This window comes from Oratosquilla oratoria, chromosome 13 (genome assembly GCF_046742065.1).
Source record: "Oratosquilla oratoria isolate Oo_2021 chromosome 13, ASM4674206v1, whole genome shotgun sequence".
Taxonomy (NCBI): domain Eukaryota; kingdom Metazoa; phylum Arthropoda; class Malacostraca; order Stomatopoda; family Squillidae; genus Oratosquilla; species Oratosquilla oratoria.
In genome coordinates, this window is record NC_134789.1 from 55,146,266 (window position 1) to 55,167,174 (window position 20,909).

At 37.9% G+C, this 20,909-nt stretch overlaps 1 protein-coding gene across 1 annotated transcript; it reads left to right on the forward strand.

Moving 5' to 3' along the window:
* The first annotated feature begins 2,847 nt into the window (after positions 1–2,847).
* LOC143032242 (uncharacterized) lies at positions 2,848–16,325 on the forward strand. The gene is made up of 2 exons (XM_076196712.1): positions 2,848–3,538; positions 16,264–16,325. The coding sequence occupies exons 1-2, from the start codon at positions 2,848–2,850 to the stop codon at positions 16,323–16,325; spliced, it is 753 nt and encodes a 250-aa protein (XP_076052827.1).
* Positions 16,326–20,909: the final 4,584 nt, after the last annotated feature.

A 20,909-nucleotide genomic window follows, 5' to 3' on the forward strand; every position in this document is an offset into this window, starting at 1 on the left:
AATTCCCTTTAGAATCTTAAAGACCTGTATCAAGTCACCTCGGAGTCTACGCTTTTTTTTTTCTTTTAAAGGAAAACAGATTCATATGTTTTAGTCGATTTTCGTATGATTTATTTTTGATATTTGGAATCAGTTTTGTGGCTCGCCGTTGTACTTTTTCCAATCCGTCAATGTGTTTAATGAGATTCAGTGACCATACAGAAACAGCATATTCCAAATGTGGACAAACTAACGATTTATATAGCTTGTTAATGAGTGATGGACTTTTGAAGTCAAATGATCGCGCAATCAGTCCTAGAATCTTATTTGCTTTCTCAGAGGCTGAAATACACTGCTTAGATGATTTGAGATCGTTGCTGATAATTACGCCGAGATCCTTTTCACTATCCACTTTTGTTAATGAATTTCCAAATAACTTTTAATCGTACTTACTGTTATTTTTACCTATGTGCATTACCTTGCATTTACTCGTGTTAAATTTCATTAGCCACTTTTCAGACCATTGGTGTAATTGATGTAAATATTCTTGAATATCTAATTGGTTTAAGTGATCATCTGCCATTCCGCACATTTTTGTATCATCAGCAAATTTGGAAACGGTAGTTTTTAGTCCGTGGTCTATATTATTTATATATACTACTAGACCACCCGTGACCCGTTGGGTCAAATATAATTTACTTGGTTACCTAGTGGTTTCGACCTGAATTGTGGTCCAACCTGCGGCCGCGGGATCCTTCCTGTCATTGGTTTGCGAAGAATGAAGGGCGATGCGTCATTAGATCGCAGAAGGGATGAGTTTGTCTGGAGTGAGTCATGATACAGATCTTGAAGGCGTATGTGAAATATTTACATCTACCGAGGCTCGTCCTCATAAACAACATTTAACCCTTTCTCAATCGGTTATGCAGATTTATTTTCTCACTTTTCTTGAGTGTGTGAACGAATGTAGTTGTTTGATATCCCGAACAACTTTTGTATTATCTGTAATTGTCAGTAAGATGAATGTGAATCGCTGAAACAATTTGCATAGCGTATGTCATAGATGGCGCTGGCCCAAGAACGGAACCTTGGGTTACTTCGCATTTTACATGTTTAAGCCTCGTTTACACTGGGTAAGTAGAGAAGCAAGTCAAGTGTGTAAGTTACTTGTTACAAGTTACTTGCTACAAGTTACTTGCTTCAAGTTACTTGCTTCAAGTTACTTGCTGTGTGTAAACATCTGCTTGACAAAGGAAACATTTTTACACACGCTAAGAGACTTATAGCAAATATTGCACGCTTGACTTGCTTCTCAACTTACCCCGTGTAAACGAGGCTTTGCTGCTTGAAGCCTTATCATTTAGAACAAGACGTCTTTTATGATTCTTTAACAAATTTTGAATGTAACAGAAGTTCTTTAGGCCAATCTTGCATTATTTTTGAGAATATCAAAATAGACGCTTTTGAATTGAAATTCCGCTACTGGGAAATTCAAGTAGAATAGTTCAATAAGAACATTTCTCTTATCAATTTTAGACTTTTTTCAGATCTACTAGTATCCTTTTCTCGAAATAGTTAATTGTTTCCTTGTTTACAAGTAGTTTTGAGTCATCGTAGATTAGGTATGTTGTATACCTTCATTCGTTTTTTCTGTACAATTACAAAGTGTTAATTTATTTGTTTATTTTTTATATCTTTTTGGCTACCCCACCTCCTGTGTAAGGGGAAAAACTATTGGTATATGTATGTATGTATTTTTTATATCTTATCCAGTACTCGGGTCATATACTTCACATACTGGTGTTTCGACTTTAAGTGACACAAAATGGTGTTATATATATTTTTTAACAATAACGTATATATTTTTTAGGGGGGGAGGGGCGGTGTGTGTGTGTGTCTTTGTTAGTTTAGAGCAGTGGTTCTTAAACTTTTCCACCTTTATATCATCAAATTGAAGCTTTCCTTGGTCTAAACCAGTGGTTCTCAAACTGTACTCCGTGGAACCCCAGGATTCCGTGAAGACATTTCAAGGGTTCCATGGCAAAATTTATAAATATTTATTTATTTGAACAGCAATGAATAAAATGAAATATGAAAGTGATGAAATCTTTTGCATTTGAGGGAGAGAGACTGTACGAGTGTACGACTGTATACTGTGTGTGTTGGTGATGACTCTTAAATATTTTTAAGTCTCAAAATGGCCGGGTCACGGAAGGACATTTAGGGCTATTTTGTCAAGAGCGGTCGGACAAAATAGCCCTAAATGTCCTTCCGTGACCCGGCCATTTCAAGGGCATGTAACCTGAGGCCCCCCACTTTGCCCTATCCCCCCCTTATATGTACCACCTCACCACCCTATATAAACTTGTATCTTAACTTTCTGTAAGCATTCTGCTGAAGAGGACAACAGATAGTAGTCGAAATATACAGTTTCTCTTTATTTCCGTTATTATTTCTCCGATAGTGGGTTTACAGTGAGCATGTATATATATATTATACATATATATATATATATATATATATATATTATATATTGTATATATATTATATATATATATATATATATATTATACATATATATATATATATATATATATATATTTCTGTTGAATGCTAAAGCACAAGTGGCATCAATGATTTTTAGAGAACATTTCTCTAACTTTCTAAGTATCATTTTCTCTTCATGGTTCAAACTCTGGAGGAAAGTACGAAAGTCGTCAGAGTGGTTTTCCATTTTATACCGACAGCTGTTTCAACCATTTCACATGGTCGTCTTCAGGGTAAAACTGATTACAAATGTGAAAAACATTAGAATATAAAGGCCCGTGGGCCGTACAAACAACAGAGAAGAAATAAAAACGGTGGAATATGAAGAAACCACATCCGGAATCTAAAAGAATTGAAACTGAAATACTTGTTGACCGCCTCCAAAAACTCCAGCATGAGGGCAAGGTTGACCTTACTCCCACCGTCATTTACGAGCTTGTGGGAGAAGCGGGTCGTCAACGCAGCTCTTTCTCAAGTAAGATTTTGACCAAGCCGCTTAGGGAAGCCGCCAAGGAACTACGCGAGAGAGAAGATATCATCATTAGAAAAGGTGATAAGTCAGCTGTCTACGTCATTATGAAGCGAAATGAATACTTGGAGAAAATGGACCATATCTTAAATGACCCTTCCAAGTTTGAGAGACTGACGAAGGATCCCACAGAAACTTTGAAGAAGCGTGTTAGCAGCATGGTCACGAGGGCGAATAACCGGCAGCAGGTAATTAAGTTCCCTAAAATCTTTGGAGATTTTAAGGCTGGTTATTGCTATGGGACGGTTAAGACCCATAAACCTGACAATCCCCTTAGGCCTATAATATCACAGATGACTTCACCAACTTACAGTTTAGCTAAAACACTTAACGAAATTTTAACCCCTTACATTCCTCCTGGGCACTCCCTAAAATCTGCCGTTGAGTTTATTGATATCCTGAAGACTACGGCGCCCGACGAAGATATTGCCTCTTTAGACGTGTCCAGCCTCTTTACCCATGTTCCCGTTCAGGAAACAATTGGTATTATCCTGGATACAGTCTATAGATCTAGCCAGGACCCCCTCCCAATCCCTGAAGTTTTATTAAAAGAAATGCTATCTGCTTGTACTATGGAGGCCCCTTTCCTTTCTCATAGAGGGGAGCTCTTCCGCCAGGTTGATGGTGTTGCTATGGGATCGCCTCTTGGTGTTCTTTTCGCCAATATGTACATGGCTGCAGTTGAATCAAGGACCTTCAATAATCACCGGAAGCCGAAGATCTACGCTAGGTATATTGATAATATTTTTATTACCACCAAAGAAAGTGACGATGCTGAGAAGCTAGCTAATGCCCTTCAAGCCAAACAGTCCTCAATTTTACTATTGAAAGTAGTAACAATAAGACCCTTCCCTTCCTTGATGTCCTTGCTGAGAGGAATTCGAACCATTACGCGACATCTGTCTACACGAAAGTCATCAACGTGGGACGCTGCCTAAATGCAAGGGGAGAATGCCCAGACTCCTACAAGAGGTCTGTTGTTGGGGCATACGTGAGAAGAGCCTTTTCCCACTGCAATACGTGGAAGGCCGTCCATACCGAACTGGAGCGTGTAAGGCAGATGCTAACTAATAATGGTTTCTCTTGTGATCTCATTGAGGATGACATAAGGAGGAATATGGAAGAATTCCACACACAAACCCAGACCACTGACGATAAAAAGAAACATATTACACTATATCATAAAATAGACTATGGAACGGCCTACAGACAGGAAGTAGACACTCTCCGAAGGATTATCAACGATGGAGTTGTACCAAAAGAACCCTATGAGAGAGTTTTGCTGAGAGTCTCCAGCCGTCCCAATCTGGTAGCCTCCTTAATAATGAAAAACAACACCACCCCTGCAGGACCCAAGGAATCGAAAACCGGCGTAGTCTACAAATTTAAATGCTCTGAAGAGGCATGCAAGCCCCTCGACATGAGCTACGTCGGACACACGATGACCACCTTAAGAAGGCGACTGCTAGCACAACGAAATAACGGAGCTATTCACCAACATTACATTGACACACGTGGCAAGAAGCCGCGTTTGGAAGACCTCATCAGGGACACCGAAATAATTCACACAGACTCTAATTACGGACGCTTAATAATTGACGAGACAGTTAGTATTACTTTACAGCAGCCTACATTAAACGTCCAGAAGTCATCGGATCATGTCCTCCCTTCCAATAGAAAGAACAGACTCGCACAGCGTGACATTTGCCCACTGGAAGTTCCAAGACGACAAGACGTGACATTAGCTCCCCGTAGGTCCCGGCGAGAGGGTGCATCTAGACATTTGCTCACCGGAAGTGACAACCCGACAAGACGTGACATAAGCCCATCGTTGGACTAGGGCCCCCCTCCTGGCCCCGCCCACCCGCATATTCCCACCAATCATATTCCACCATTTTTATTTCTTCTCTGTTGTTTGTACGGCCCACGGGCCTTTATATTCTAATGTTTTTCACATTTGTAATCAGTTTTACCCTGAAGACGACCATGTGAAATGGTTGAAACAGCTGTCGGTATAAAATGGAAAACCACTCTGACGACTTTCGTACTTTCCTCCAGAGTTTGAACCATGAAGAGAAAATGATACTTAGAAAGTTAGAGAAATGTTCTCTAAAAATCATTGATGCCATTTGTGCTTTAGCATTCAAGAGTAATTGTTTAAGAGAAAGACTTTGCCCAAAAGGTATATATATATATATATATATATATATATATATATATATGATATATATATATTATATATATATGTATATATATGTATATATATTATATATATATATATATCATATATTATATATATATCATATATATATATTATATATATATCATATATATATATTATATATATATCATATAGATATGTATATATATTATATATATATTATATATATATATATCATATATTATATATATTATATATGTTATATATATATATATATATTATATATATATTATATATGTATTATATATATGTATTATATATATAATATAATATATATATATACAGTATATAAATATATATATATATAATATATATATATATACATGCAAGAGTAAGCACTGGGAAAGAGAAAATAAACGAAGCAGAGCTCTGTCGTATATTACATCTACTAAGTATTTCAGCGGCTTTGACCCATAGTTTTTCGCTCATATTTCCGAAATAACCATTCACATCAGTATAATATATTAGCACAGCACACCCTGCCATAAGTTTTGACGTTATAGTGCATTCACAAGTGTATTTAATTACGGCGTTTACTCTTGATATTAAGTGTGTCGTAGCCGACACCCGTGAAGTAAATCGAACAGGTGAAGTCGTGACGTCATCATATTGTATTCATTATCTGAGTAGCAATATGCTACATGTAGATTTAGTAAATGCGTAGTTAGAAATTCTGTATGTGTTTATTGAATTCTTGAATAGTCAAGAACCAGCGAGCAAGTTTCCCGGACAAGTTCTTGCCTCTGAAAAGTTGAAGGAGTGCCTGGTGGTCTGTATGGACTGTGACAGGATAGCCTAGAATGATTTCCTTAAAATGTCTAAGAGCATATATTACAGCAAGAGCTTCAATTTCTGTGACAGAATAGTTCCGTTCAGCTTTGTTAAGGAGTCTGCTGGTAAAGGCAATAGGGCGAAGGTGTGTGTCTTGTTCTTGCATGAGGACAGCACCAAGACCTTGAAACGAGGCATCGGTGTAGAGAATAAAGGGTAAGTCATAGTTAGGAAAGGCTAAGACAGGAGCAGTGGTAAGGGCATTCTTCAAGTCTGCAAAGGCTTGTTCCTGGGCAGACGACCAGTGGAAAGGTACATCTTTCTTTAGCAGTAAAATAAGAGGGGCTGCAATTTTTGAATAATTGCGGATGTACCTACGGTAATAACCTGAAAGACCAAGGAAGGAGCGAAGGTGCTCAAGATCCGTTGGACGAGGGAAGACAGCAACAGCTTTGACTTTATCAGGGACCGTAAGAATGCCATCAGAAGTTAGTATGTGTCCAAGAAAACGAAATTCTTTCTTAAGAAAGGAGCATTTGCTGAGTTTAAGTTTAAGGTTGGCATCTGCAAGACGAGAAAAGACTTGTTGAAGGGTGTGAATGTGGTCGGGTACGGATTTGGAAGCTATTATGATGTCATCCAAATACATGAAGACATTTTCACCAATTAAGCCATCAAGTACGGTATACATAAGCCGTGTAAAGACAGAAGGAGCAGAGGTGAGACCCATAGCCAAACGTTTGAATTGGAAATGACCAGAAGGGGTAGAGAAGGCTGTTAGAGGTCTGCTTTCCGGAGCAAGAGGAATTTGAAAATATCCTGACATTAGGTCTAAAGTTGAAAAGACAGTGTTATTCTGACCAACAGAATGTAGGATTTCCTGGGATCACCATGTCCCTATGATTCAGTCTTGCCTTAACAGTGCCATCAATAGGTCCATATCAGAGTCGCCTCACTTTGTCATCTTTGGCTCCGACAAACGACTCCCATATGACCTTCTTGCTTCAGAAATAGGTCCCATTTACAACCTTGATGATTTTGTAAAGGTTTCACTTTCAAATTTCAGCTCTCTCTTCAAGAGAATTACTCATGCGCGTATACAAGCAGCTCAAAGATCCGACCCAATGTGGAAACGTGTGATATTCTCTCTCGAGGCAGGAGATACATCTGATATTACAGACTTAACTACCGTCCTTTAAAATATTAATGTTCCATGTATGTTCTCCATGTAATTATATATAATGTTCATATGCCAGCATGTCCTAATTGAATATATATCTTCTTGTACGTTACATTGTAAGTCGCTGAGGCCAGCTCCTTTCACGTGGCCGAGCATTTATTGTATTCATTATCTGAGTAGCAATATGCTACATGTAGATTTAGTAAATGCGTAGTTAGAAATTCTGTATGTGTGTTTGTACATCCGTGTTAGCGTGAATATTCCAGAACTTCCATTAATTGCCATTGGTACATCTTAAGTAATTATCAAATTAATTGTAATGCGAAAGTTGAGTGAATGGGATATAGAGTGTGGTGAAAGAGTGTGAAGACGAAGTTGTACCTTACTCCTACAATGTATTAACTATTTAACGTGCAGCGTTTTTCTCCACCTTATTGTTAACCAAAACAATAATCACAAACTACCTCGTGAATCCCAACTTCACTTGTTCGATTTACTTCACGGGTGTCGGCTACGACACACTTAATATCAAGAGTAAACACCGTAATTGAATACACTTGTGAATGCACTATAACGTAAAAAATTAGGGCAGGGTGTGAATTAGGCTGTGCTAATATACCATGCTGATGTGAATGATTATTTTGGAAATATGAGCGAAAAACGATTGGTCAAAGCCGCTGAAATACTTAGTAGTGCAAGATGTAATATACGAAAGCGCTCTGCTTTGTTTAGTTTCTCTCTCCCAGTGTTAACTCTTGTATAATTGAACACAAGTTACCAATGTTTCTTATTAACACACACACACACACACACACACACACACACACACACACACACACACACACACACATATATATATATATATATATATATATATATATATATATATATATCAAGGACTACTATTACACAGGACGTGCGCACCCAGAACCCTGGGTCCACTAGCGGAGGCCATTGCTTTCTTTGTAACCTAACATTTTATATTGGACAAATATATCAAAACTAGAAACCTAACATTGTATATAGGACAAATATATCAACTATTGATTTATTCAATGCAGTATAAGTTAATATAAACTTTTATAGTGAAATAAGAAACTATTTCTAAGGCACTGTTATGCTTTGAAATGCCAATTTTAGCCGGACTTAACATGTATTATTGTATGAGGTTAGTGGACACCAGGGTTGGCGATTTTTTTTTTTTTTTTTTAATATTTTTAAGAAATATAGATTTTTTTTATTTTAATCAGATTTATTTGATTTATTAGATAGATTTTTTTTATAGATTTTGAATATTGTAGGATTGCTATCTGATATGCGATCTGATTGCTAAAGGACATTTTTAGCATATCAATATAAGGAGCAGTGTTATATAGACTTGCCACAAGTATACAAGGAACGGTATAAGAGTACATGTAGTATATATCACCGTGCAGCCCACAGCACGTTTCAACAAGATTCTTGATGAAACTTGTTCTAGGTAAGCAGCTTCCCACTGAGTCAGTTGCTGCTTTGGAATTAACCAGGAAGGATGTCTTCTGGACCTGGCAGAGTGGTTCCTTCAGGCAGAAAAAATGATCCTGTCTGGAATTATTTTGAAAAACTACCAACAACTTCTATTTAAATCACTCTGTAGTGACTCACAATCTTCTTCCGTGTTCACTTTTTTTTTTAACATTTTTGCAAAGAAGCTCATATAACTTTCAATTTCTTCATCCATATCATTAATATATATAGCAAACATTATTGGGGCCAGAACTGTTCCTTGTGGAACACCACTTATTACTTCATCCCAATTAGAGTGTTTGTCTCTTATCACTACTCTCATTTTTCTTTCTTGCAAAAAGTCTTCCATCCATTTAAGCAGTTTGCCCTGTATTCCTCCTTCAGTTTCTAATTTCTTTAGGAACTTCTTATGTGGTACTTTGTCAAAAGCATTTTTTAGGTCTAGAAATGCACAATCAGCCCACCCATATCTTTATTGTATTATATCTATTAGCCTTGAATAGAAACCTATTAAATTGGTGACGCATGATCGTCCTTGTCTGAATCCGAATTGCCTTGGATTTAGCACGTTTTTTTCTAAATACTTTACCCATCTACTTTTGACAATTCTTTCACAAATTTTTGCTATTGTACTTGTTAGAAAGACTGGTCTATAGTTGGTAGGGTCTTTATTTCCCTCTTTATATATAGGTACTATATTTGCTTTTTTCCAATCCTTTGGAACTTTTCCTTCTTTCAAGGAACTGTTTATTATGCTATGTATTTTGTCTGCCAGTTCATTCCTGCATTCTTTCAAAATCCAGTTTGCTATTTCATCTGGTCCATGCGATTTTCTGACATCAAGATTACTCAAGTGTTTCATTATTTCGTTCTTTGTTACTTCTATTTCTTTCATAGGGGGGACTTTCTCTTTCCATTCGATCTCTCTAGGTTGTATGTTCTCCCTTGTAAACACTGATTTAAAATGCTTGTTCATAATTTCTGTCATTTCTATTTCCTCTGTGTATTCAACTCCTCCTTGTCTTAATTTCTCTAAATCTTGTTTGTTTTTCAGTTTGTTGTTTACAAATCTGTAAAATAGATTTGGTTGATCTTTACATTTTTCTATGACATCTTTTTCATATTTTCTCTTTTCCTCTCTGCACGTTTGTACATATTCATTTCTATAACAAGTATATATTTTCCATTTTTCAGGTCATTTGTCTTTCTTCCATGAGGTCCAAGCCTTATCTCTTTCGTCTTTTAACTCACAACTTTTGTTGTACCAGCACCTTACATACTGTATTCTTTTTCTTGCTTTTGTCTTGGGACATACTTTTCCACTCTTTTTTTTTTTTTTATAATTTTTTGTCAAAATATTCCATTTCTCTTCCACTGTTGTTTCTTCTTTGTATATTGTTTCCTATTTTTCTTTTTGAAATAATTCTCTTATTTTATCCAAATTTGTTTTTTCATACATCATTCTTCCTTTTCTATATTGTTAATTTCTTTTCATGTATTTTTCCTCATTTAGTTCCAGTTCAATCAATATGTGGTCACTTTTACTTATTGGTGTCTTATATTAAATCTTTTCCACTATAATAGGTTCAGATGTGATTATTAGGTCTAGTCTCGATGGTTCTTCTTCATTTCTATACCTAGTGTTCTCTTGTATCCATTGTGTCATTGTATGGTCAAAAATCATCTCGAGTAGAACATTTCCCCATGAGTTGTCTCCACCCTTTACTGTCATCTCTTCCCAGCAGACTTCTTTGCAATTAAAGTCGCCCATTATAACTATTCTTCCTCCATCTTCCATTATCTTATTTAATGTTATCCTTGTGTCTTCTAACATACTTTTATGTTCACTCTCTTCCCACGAGGCTATTTTTGGAGGCACATAGTTTATCACAAACTTTCTGCTCTTCTTATCTCTGTCTTCCACTTCGATCATAATCATCTCTACTGTATTCTTTCCATATGTGACACACCTCACGTTTATATCCTTCTTAGTCAGGAACATAACTCCACCCCCTTCCTTTTTCACTCTGTTTCTAATCCAATAATTATATGCATCATGTCCTACACTGTTGGGTGGTAGTGGACCTTTTAATTTTGTTTCTACAATTCCCATTATGTCCGGTTCTTTTTCCTTCAGATAATCATTCAGTTCATTCAGTCCTGTTATTAATCCATCTATATTTGTGTAAGACACTCTTAATTTTCTGCTATTTCCATTGTATTTTCTGTTTCCTTTTTTTTCTGGTATGGCCCATTTCCTCACTTTCATATTCACTACTCTCCAATAGATTTCCTCTTTTTCTGACTCTGTTCTGTTCTCGTTTTTTCCTTAGCTTCTTGTCTTTTCATTTTTTCCTCTCTTTCCTCTTTATTCATTTCTCTTTTTATCCATACCTTTTTATATTGTTCACTGTTTGCTAGTTTCCCTGTTTTTTTTTCTAAGATATTCTCTGCTGTCGTTTGTGACCTGAATTTAATCTTAATTGGTCTGGTCATATTTGTACTATATTTCCCGAGTCTATACATCTCTTCAATTTGTTTCATGATTTCAGGTTCATCTTCCTGAACTAATTCTAGTAAACTGCTTACTTTTTCTTTTTCCTCTTTGATTGTTGTGGTTCTATTTAGATTATACTTCTCTTCCATTCCTAATATATTTATACAATTCTTTTCATCTGCCAAGTCCCTTCCTATATTCTTCCTCTGTCTCATCACTTTAATAACTGAGTGTTCAGTTTGTTCTTTCATTTGCTGTTTTATTATGTCAGTAAATGCAACTTTACTATTCTCTTGGATTTTTTTCCAACCCTGTGCTTCTTTTGCTATGGACTCTTGATTCTCTTTATTCTTCTTCTTTAATTCCTCATTCTCATCTTTTACTTCTTTTAACTGCTAATCCCTTCTTCCCCAAAATCATCATCCGTCCTTCGTTTGTTTACAAGTCGCCTGGCCTCCTGGAACAAGTCCTCCCCTTCCTCATTTCCTTCCATTTCCCTCAGTAATCCCTCCCCTTCTCTTTTTTCATCACCTACCCACTACACCACGAGCTTTCCCCTTCCCTAAAAATACAACACAGGTACTTTCTTGTCGTTGTGATCCTTGAAATTCTTGTATAACTCCGGAGTCCGAACTTCGCTGTCACCTCGACCGACGTGTGTGTGTGTGTGTGTGTGTGTGTGTGTGTGTGTGTGTGTATTTACCTAGTTGTATTTACCTAGTTGTATTTTACGGGAAGGGGAGCTATGCTCGTGGTGTCCCGTCTTCATATCTCATTATATCTAAACTATTTTTAAATTCATGTATTGTTTTTGCACACACCACTTTCTCATCTAACTTGTTCCAACTGTCTATTACTCTGTGAGGAAAGCTGTTTTTTTTCAGATCTCTTCTATAGCTGTCTTGATTTTCTTCCCATGTCCTCTTGTATTTCTATCATCCCATTTTATCAGATTCTCTCTATCAGTAATTTCTATGCCTTTCGTGATTCTGTAAATAGCTATCAAATCTCCTCTCTTCTTTGCTCTAGTGTCTGTAGTTCAAGTTTTGCTAGTCTCTCTTCATATAGTTTTGAGAGTGTTAGTGCCAATTTTGTAATTGCTCTTTGTATTCTTTCAATTTTTTTTATACATTTTTTTTGTTCTTGGTGACCATATCGTTGCTGCATATTCCAATCTTGGTCTTATCAGGGTGATTAGAATGTTCTTCACCATTTCTTCATCCAGGTATGTAAATGCAACTTTGATTGTTCTTATTAAATTATAAGTTTCTCCAAAAATCTTATTTATATGTTTCTCAGGTGACATATTATTCATAACAATGGCTCCCAGGTCCTTCTCATTTTCTACTTTTTTTATTCCTTCTCCCAATTTATATGATCCTATTATTCTGTTTTTGCTTTTTCCAAATTCCATTATACTACACTTTTTTGTATTGAACTCCATCTCCCACTTCCTACTCCATTCCTGTACTTTATTTAGATCACTCTGTAGTGATTCACAATCTTCTTCCGTGTTCACTTTTTTCAATAGTTTTGCATCATCTGCAGAGAAGCTCATATAGCTTTCAATTCCTTCATCTATATCAATAATATATATAGCAAACATTATTGGGGCCAGAACTGTTCCATGTGGAACAACGCTTATTACTTCATCCCATTTTGAGTGTTTGTCTCTTATCACTACTCTCATTTTCCTTTCTTGCAAAAAGTCTTCCATCCAATTAAGCAGTTTGCCCTGTATTCCTCCTTCAGTTTCTAATTTCTTAAGCAACTTCTTATGTGGTACTTTGTCAAAAGCTTTTTTTAGGTCTAGAAATGCACAATCAGCCCATCCATCTCTTTCTTGTATTATATCTATTAGCCTTGAATAGAAACATATTAAATTGGTGACGCATGATCGTCCTTGTCTGAATCCAAATTGCCTTGGATTTAGCACGTTGTTTTTTTCTAAATATTTTACCCATCTACTTTTGACAATTCTTTCACAAATTTTTGCTATTGTACTTGTTAGAGAGACTGGTCTATAGTTGGTAGGGTCTTCTTTATTTCCCCCTTTATATATAGGTACTATATTTGCTTTTTTCCAATCTTCTGGAACTTTTCCTTCTTTCAAGGAAATGTTTATTATGCTATGTATTTTGTCAGCCAGTTCATTCCTGCATTCTTTCAGTATCCAGTTTGCTATTTCATCTGGTCCATGCGATTTTCTGACATCAAGATTACTCAAGTGTTTCAATATTTCATTCTTTGTTACTTCTATTTCTTTCATAGGGGGGACTCTCTTTCCATTCGATCTCTTCAGGTTGTATGTTCTCCCTTGTAAACACTGATTTAAAATGTTTGTTCATAATTTCCGCCATTTTAATTTCCTCTGTGTATTCAACTCCTCCTTGTCTTAATTTCTCTAAATCTTGTTTGTTTTTCAGGTTGTTTACAAATCTGTAAAATAGTTTTGGTTGATCTCTACACTTTTCTATGACATCTTTTTCATATTTTCTCTTTTCCTCTCTGCACGTTTGTACATATTCATTTCTATAACAAGTACACATTTTCCATTTTTCAGGCCTTTTGTATTTTTTCCATCTGGTCCAAGCTTTCTCTTTTGTCTTTTAACTCCCTACAACTTTTGTTGTACCAGCATTTTACATATTCTTTTTCTTGTTTTTGTCTTGGGACATACTTTTCCACTCCTTTTTTTTTTTATAATTTTTTGTCAAAATATTCCATTTCTCTTCCACTGTTGTTTCTTCTTTGTATATTCCTTCCCAGTTTTCTTTTTGAAAGAATTCTCTTATTTCATCAAAGTTTATTTTTTCATACATCATTCTTCCTTTTCTATATTGTTCATTTCTTTTCATATTTTTTCCTCATTTAGTTCCAGTTCAATCAATATGTGGTCACTTTTACTTATTGATGTTTTATACTCTATTTTGTCCACTATTCTAGGTTCAGATGTAATTATTAGGTCTAGTCTCGATGGTTCTTCCTCATTTCTATACCTATTGTTCTCCTGTATCCACTGTGTCATTGTATGGTCAGTAATCATCTCAAGTAGATCGTTTCCCCATGAGCCGTCTCCACCCTTTACTGTCATCTCTTCCCAGCAGATTTCTTTGCAATTAAAGTCGCCCATCATAACTATTCTTCCTCCATCTTCCATTATCTTATTTAATGTTATCTTTGTGTTCTCTAACATACTTTTATGTTCACTCTTTTCCCACGAGGCTGTTTTCGGAGTCACATAATTTATCAGAAACTTTCTGCTCTTCCTATCTCTGTCTTCCACTTCGATCATAATCATCTCTACTGTATTCTTTCCATATGTGACACACCTCACGTTTATATCCTTCTTAGTCAGGAACATAACTCCACCCCCTTGCTTTGTCTCTCTGTTTCTAATCCAATAATTAATGTATCATGTCCTACACTGTTGGGTGGTAGTGGACCTTTTAATTTTGTTTCTACAATTCCCATTATGTCCGGTTCTTTTTCCTTCAGATAATCATTCAGTTCATTCAATCCTGTTATTAATCCATCTATATTTGTGTAAGATACTTAGTTTTCTGCCACTTACATTGTGTTCTGTTTCCCTTTTGTTTTCTCTAGTATGTCGAATTTCCTTAATTACATATTCACTACTCTCCAATAGAATCTCTCTTTTTCTGACTGTTCTGTTCTCGTTTTTTTCCTTAGCTTAATGTCTTTTTTTTTTCTTCTCTCTTTCCTCTTTATTCATTTCCCATTTAATCCATACCTTTTTATATTGTTCACTTGTTGCTAGTTTCCCTGTTTTGGATAAGATATTCTCTGCCGTCGTTTGTGACCTGAATTTAATCTTAATTTGTCTGGTCTTATCTGTACTATACTTTCCGAGCCTAAACTTCTCTTCGATTTGTTTCATTATTTCTGGCTCATCTTCCTGAACTAATTCAAGTAAACTTCTTGCTTTTTCATTTTCCTCTTTGATTCTTGTGGTTCTATCTGGGTTATGTTTCTCTTCCATTCCTAATATAATTATACATTTCTTTTTATCTGCTAAGTCTCTTACTATATTCTCCTTCTGTCCCATCACTTTAATAACTGAGTCTTCAGTTTGTTCTTTCATTTGTTTTATTATGTCAGTAAATGTAACTTTACTGTTTTCTTGGATTTTTTTCCAACCCTCTTTGTTGTCCTTACTATTCCTCTTTAATTCTTCATTCTCCTTTTTTACTTCTTTTAACTGTCTTTTTAATTCTTCAATTTCATCAGTTAAGTTTTTGTTCGCCTTCTCTAGTTCTTCCAATTTTTCAACTCTGCTCAATGTTGTTTACATTACCGAACCTATCCTCCCAATGTTCGATCATCTTATCAAGTTTCTCCTCTAGTCTTGTCAATCGGGGGAGGTTGGTATCCCCCCACCCTCTTTAAATCCCTGGAAACTATTATCATCACCTTCCACTGTGTTGCTCTTATCTATACTTTTAATCTTTACATTTTTGTTGATCCCGTCCTCTCCAAAGTCATCGTCTTCAGTTCGCCTCTTGTTTACAAATCTCCTGGCCTCCTGGACCGTGTCTCTCTCCTCCTCATTTCCTTCCATTTCCCTCAATATCCCTTCCCTTCTCCTCTATCACTTCCCCACTATTCCACCAGCACTCCCCTTCCCTATAAATACAAAAAGGCACTTCCTGGACGTTGAGATCCACGTAGATTTTCCTTTTTCCTCGGAACACCAATTCTCGCCGTCCATTCGATGAAAGTGTGTGTGTGTGTGGGGGGGGGTGCCTGTTTGTACTCTCGCACGGGAGCAGATTTTTGTTTTAATAGTGGAGTGCCTCACTTCGCCATGTCACCTGGGTCTTGCCGGGTTGTAGCGTCCTGTGGTGGTTGCCATGAGGTCAGCGGAAATGTTGAACTTATTTCTAGTTTTGTCTCTTGATTTTTTTTTGGGGGGGGATCGGGAGGGGGGGGGAAGGGGAATGTTGAGCCATCTGATTCTTTCTTTAAAATGTTCCCTAAATCAGGTCAGATGGTTTTTGCTTCTTGTCCAGGATCTCACACCACACGGCACCTGTGCAATGTGTGCTTGCACAGCCGGGGTTGTCATTCATAGCCGACGAGAATGAAGTTTCATTTCATCCCGTCTGGCATTCTTGAAAAGAAGTAAATATATGTGCGTAGATTAGTAAATGAATAAATGATAATAGTAATGATAATAATAACAATAATAGAGATGATAATAATGATGATAATGATGATGATGGCAATGATAAAATTCATGTGTTAATTATTTTGGATACATGTTTGATGCAGTTTGTCCCATTTAAGCCTATTTTTTTTCATCGCAGTGATTATAAATCCATCATACAAAATGTTCCAAATAAAATTTCTCATGATTCCTTCAGTACACAAATGAAAGAACGTGCGTTTTTCATTTGATAGAATGAAAAGAAAAGAGAGTGAGTTGAGAAATGACTGTACATATGATTGTGAGACGTGTAGGGGGAACCGGGAAGGCATTGGACTTGTGTTGAAAAAGCGGACATAAGCAACACGGCGTGTCTGGAAATATCTAGGTTGCGCTAGAATGCTCCTGGAAGAGGGCTCGTGTGGATCCCTGGAAGTGACCAGACAGGGTCCCTGTAGCTCTCGACCGTCCTAAATGGTTAAGAAAGCCCCATTTAGCGACGTGGTCGACAGCCTGCGTGCTCTTCGGGAGTCGTGGGGTGGTTTGGACGGCCACATGAGAGACCTCGAGGAGGAAAACAAGCGGTTGCGAGCTGAGCTGGAGGAGGAGCGTAGTCAACGCCGAGACCTCCTCCAGCAGCTGGAAGAAACCCATGAGGAGGAAAGGTCCACATAGACCTTGGGACTTGGATGTTCTCCCCATGGTTATATGATCAACCGGACCCAGAAAGCTGAAAGCAGGCGCCTGAAGCAAGAAAGAAAGCTTCTTAAGGATCAAGTTAAGGCTTACAAGGGTCTTTTAGAACGATATGCGGAGGAGGGATTGAACCGTCGATTGGAAGATTTTAAGACGGAAATGGAGGTTAAATTTGAGAGAGCTTCGAAGGAAAAGCTCGATCTGATGAAAAAAGTAAGGCGGCTTACGGAATGCGTGTCGAAACAGGGCATAGAGCTAGAGGAATTGAAGAAAGCCCAGGAACACGGAAAGTCAAGTGGCGTCGATAAAGAAGGCCAGGTTTAGACATCGTCGACCGACATCGAAAGCCCATTAGAGCCAGCGAAGCCGCCTTTACCTCCACCATCGCCTTGTATCCCTCCTCCGCCACCACCACCGCCGCCTCCGAAGGCCAAGAACGAAACAAAGGAAAGTTTGATCGAAAGCCCAAATAGGCCTGAGGCTGGACCACTTGACCCTCGAACCTTACTTCTGGAAGAGATCCGAAGAGGGTTCAAACTTCGACCCACAGCGCCTGAAAAGATAAAAAAGGCAATTGAAAAGAATTTGGAAGAAAGCCCGGGAAATATTGAAATAGCACCCCCACCGCCTCCTCCTTTGCCGCCACCTGTCATTCGGATGGACGCCCGTGCTCTCCTCATGGAGGATATTCGAAGGGGCGTCAAACTACGTCCCACTCTTAAGCCCTCAAGCCCGATGGAAAGTCTCACAAGCGAGACTCAGCATTTACCTGAAGAGCCGAGCCACAGCAAGGATGTGGACCACGCAGGCGAAGAGCCCAAGAGCCCCACGGGAACGGGGCAAGAGAAGGAACCGAAGGGGGAGGAACCTGAAACTCCCATCGTGAAGCCCGACGCAGCAACAGACCTCCGATCTCGCCTGATGGACGAGATCAGGTCAGGCGTGAAGCTGCGCCCAACGTCGCAAGCCTCCAGGGAGAGACCCGCGCCGAAGGAAGACGACCTCGCCCAGGTCATGGCGCGTGCCCTGGAGGCTCGCTCAGCCTTCATCCAGAGCGACGACTCTGACGATGAAGCCTGGAGCGATGATGAGGACGACTGGGAATAATCGAAGTCCTCCAACACTAGCCCTCATTTTTTGGAAAGGAAAAAAGGAAAGCAAATTGCCCATTTCTCCTTTTCAGCGTCTCCACTTTTTCGCACCGCGAGCCCACGGAAAGTGATCCAATGAAATTGCGCGAAAAATGGTCACGGTCGTGATGATGTCGGCATAAACCTTCACGCGTTTGTCTTTGTATGCCCATAGAATATGCTCATTTGAAGTCATTTAGACACACTTCACGCGCGCAAGCTTGTATGTGTGTGTGTGTGTGTGTGTGTGTGTGTGTGTGTGTGTGTGTGTGTGTGCTCTTTCATAATCTTTGTTTTTTTCTTCATACAAACCTGTGTGAGTGACCTTGCTGCCAGTTGAAAGATCTGAGAATTTCAGTCGATTTTTGTTTTAAATTTTATTCTCCCAAATACGCAGTTGTTTTATTTATTTTTTTCTATCTTATTTGCTCACGTGCAAGAAACTAGAAAATCCAAAAAATCAGAAGAAAAAAAAATTGACGGTGGGGGGTAACCTTTTACCTTTCACATGAGACAGTGCTGCGATATTCTTATCTCCCACAGGAGCATGACAAGTTATGTCACAGGAGTTCTACATGAGAGATTAAAAAAAAGGTTAATATATGGTAAATATAAGAATGTAGGTTAGCATCCCGGTATGTGTGTTTCTAAATACAAATTTTCCGAAGGTGAACAGGTACCTTGGAAAAGAGTCAAAACTTCGGTGATAAAAACTCAAAGCTTTTCTCTTTTTTACGTTTCCCCTCTGTCGTCATATATATATATATATATATATATATATATATATATATGTATATATACATATATATACATATATATATACGAAATTTTTGTGACAGTTGCATGCAGGATTCGAACCCGCTGTGTCACAAAAATTTCGGTTTGATGTCGCTGCTATTAGCGAATTACTCTCATATATATATATATATATATATATATATATACACATATATATACATATATATATATATTTATATATATATATACAAATATACATATGTATATATATATATATGTATATATATATGTATATGTACACATGTATATATATATACATATATATATAATATATATATATATATATATATATATTGAGCCAGAATATTTGCAATCAGGATTGTCCTCTAATAGCTCACCAAACTTTCGAACTATACGTTGGAAATCATTTATCATAGCTATTCTAGGTTTTAACCTTTTTATCTTTTTGTACAATTTTGGAAATAATTCCATATGTTCATCTTTAAGGCCACGGGACAATATCTTATTACGATAAACCTCTTGTCCTTGTATTCCCTTTGTTTTAGTAACCCACATCCAATAATGCCTCTGTCGTTTTCTCTCCAAAGCTAAAGCTGATTTGCCGTCGTTGGACATGTTGTAGTAGCAAGACAACCAAATTCTATGACAGCTATACGCTTTTTCTTCAATGTCTTCTTTATTAGCTGGTAAACTAAGATACTCTTCCCTTGAGCCAGAATATTTGTAATCAGGATTGTCCTTTAATAGCTCACCAAACTTTCGAACTATACGTTGGAAATCATTTATCATAGCTATTCTAGGTTTTAACCTTTTTATCTTTTTGTACAATTTTGGAAATAATTCCATATGTTCATCTTTAAGGCCACGGGACAATATCTTATACGCCCATTCTTCAAAATGTCGGGAAACATAGTACCTCGATCAATTCTGTTTGCTCGGCCAGGGGCTTGGCTGCGCAAACAGCGGCCTACGGCCGCAGCTTTCCGCGCTCAAATCCCTCGTTTTCCCCTTCGGCCTCGGCCTCGGGGCGAAACCCCAACACGGGATCCCCAACGCGAAGAAGAACGCGAAGAAGAACGCGAGGAAGAAGAACGCGAAGAAGAACACGAAGTAGAATGAGAAGAAGAATGCGAAGAAGAGCGCGAAGAAGAACGCGAGGAAGAAGAACGCGAAGAAGAAGAACGCGAAGAAGAAGAACGTGAAGAAGAACGCAAAGAAGAATGCGAAGAAGAACGCGAGGAAGAAGAACGCGAAGACAATATCTTGTACGCCCATTCTTCAAAATGTCGGGAAACATAGTACCTCGATCAATTCTGTTGGCTCGGCCAAAAACTGACAAAAGTTCCAAATTGAGTGAAGTTTATTTTTAAATATACAAGCCCACCGGCTGCGCCGGCCAGGCTTCGCCTGGGGGCTTGGCCTTCGGCAATGCTCGCCGCCCTGGGCTTCGCCCACTTTGTGGATACTATAGCCTATGGATAATTAAAGAATAAGAATGCAATTGGTACTTTATTCAACACATTTACAATCCCTACATTTCTTTGATGGTGGAGGTGTCTTGATCTCCTTGGTTGACCTCTTTGTCTTCTGGAGCCCGTCTTTTCTTCGGTGATCCTCTGTCCTCGGAGTCTTGATCGCCTTGGGTGACCTCTTCGTCTTCTGAACCCTGTCTTTTCTTCGGTGACATTTTACGCTTAATGATTCTCCTCAAATACGCTAACAGCTCCTCATCGCTTACTTCTTCGTCGCTGTCAGGAGACGGAGGTGGTTTGACAACCCCTTCATCCCCTTGCTCGGGTGCGTTAACTTCCTCTTCTTCCTCTTCATCACGCATTACCCAATCTGGCATGATCATCTTGATGCAATCTTCTTCTGTGATCTTGTGAATACCTTCGGGTATGTCTTTGCTTTCGAACTCAACTTC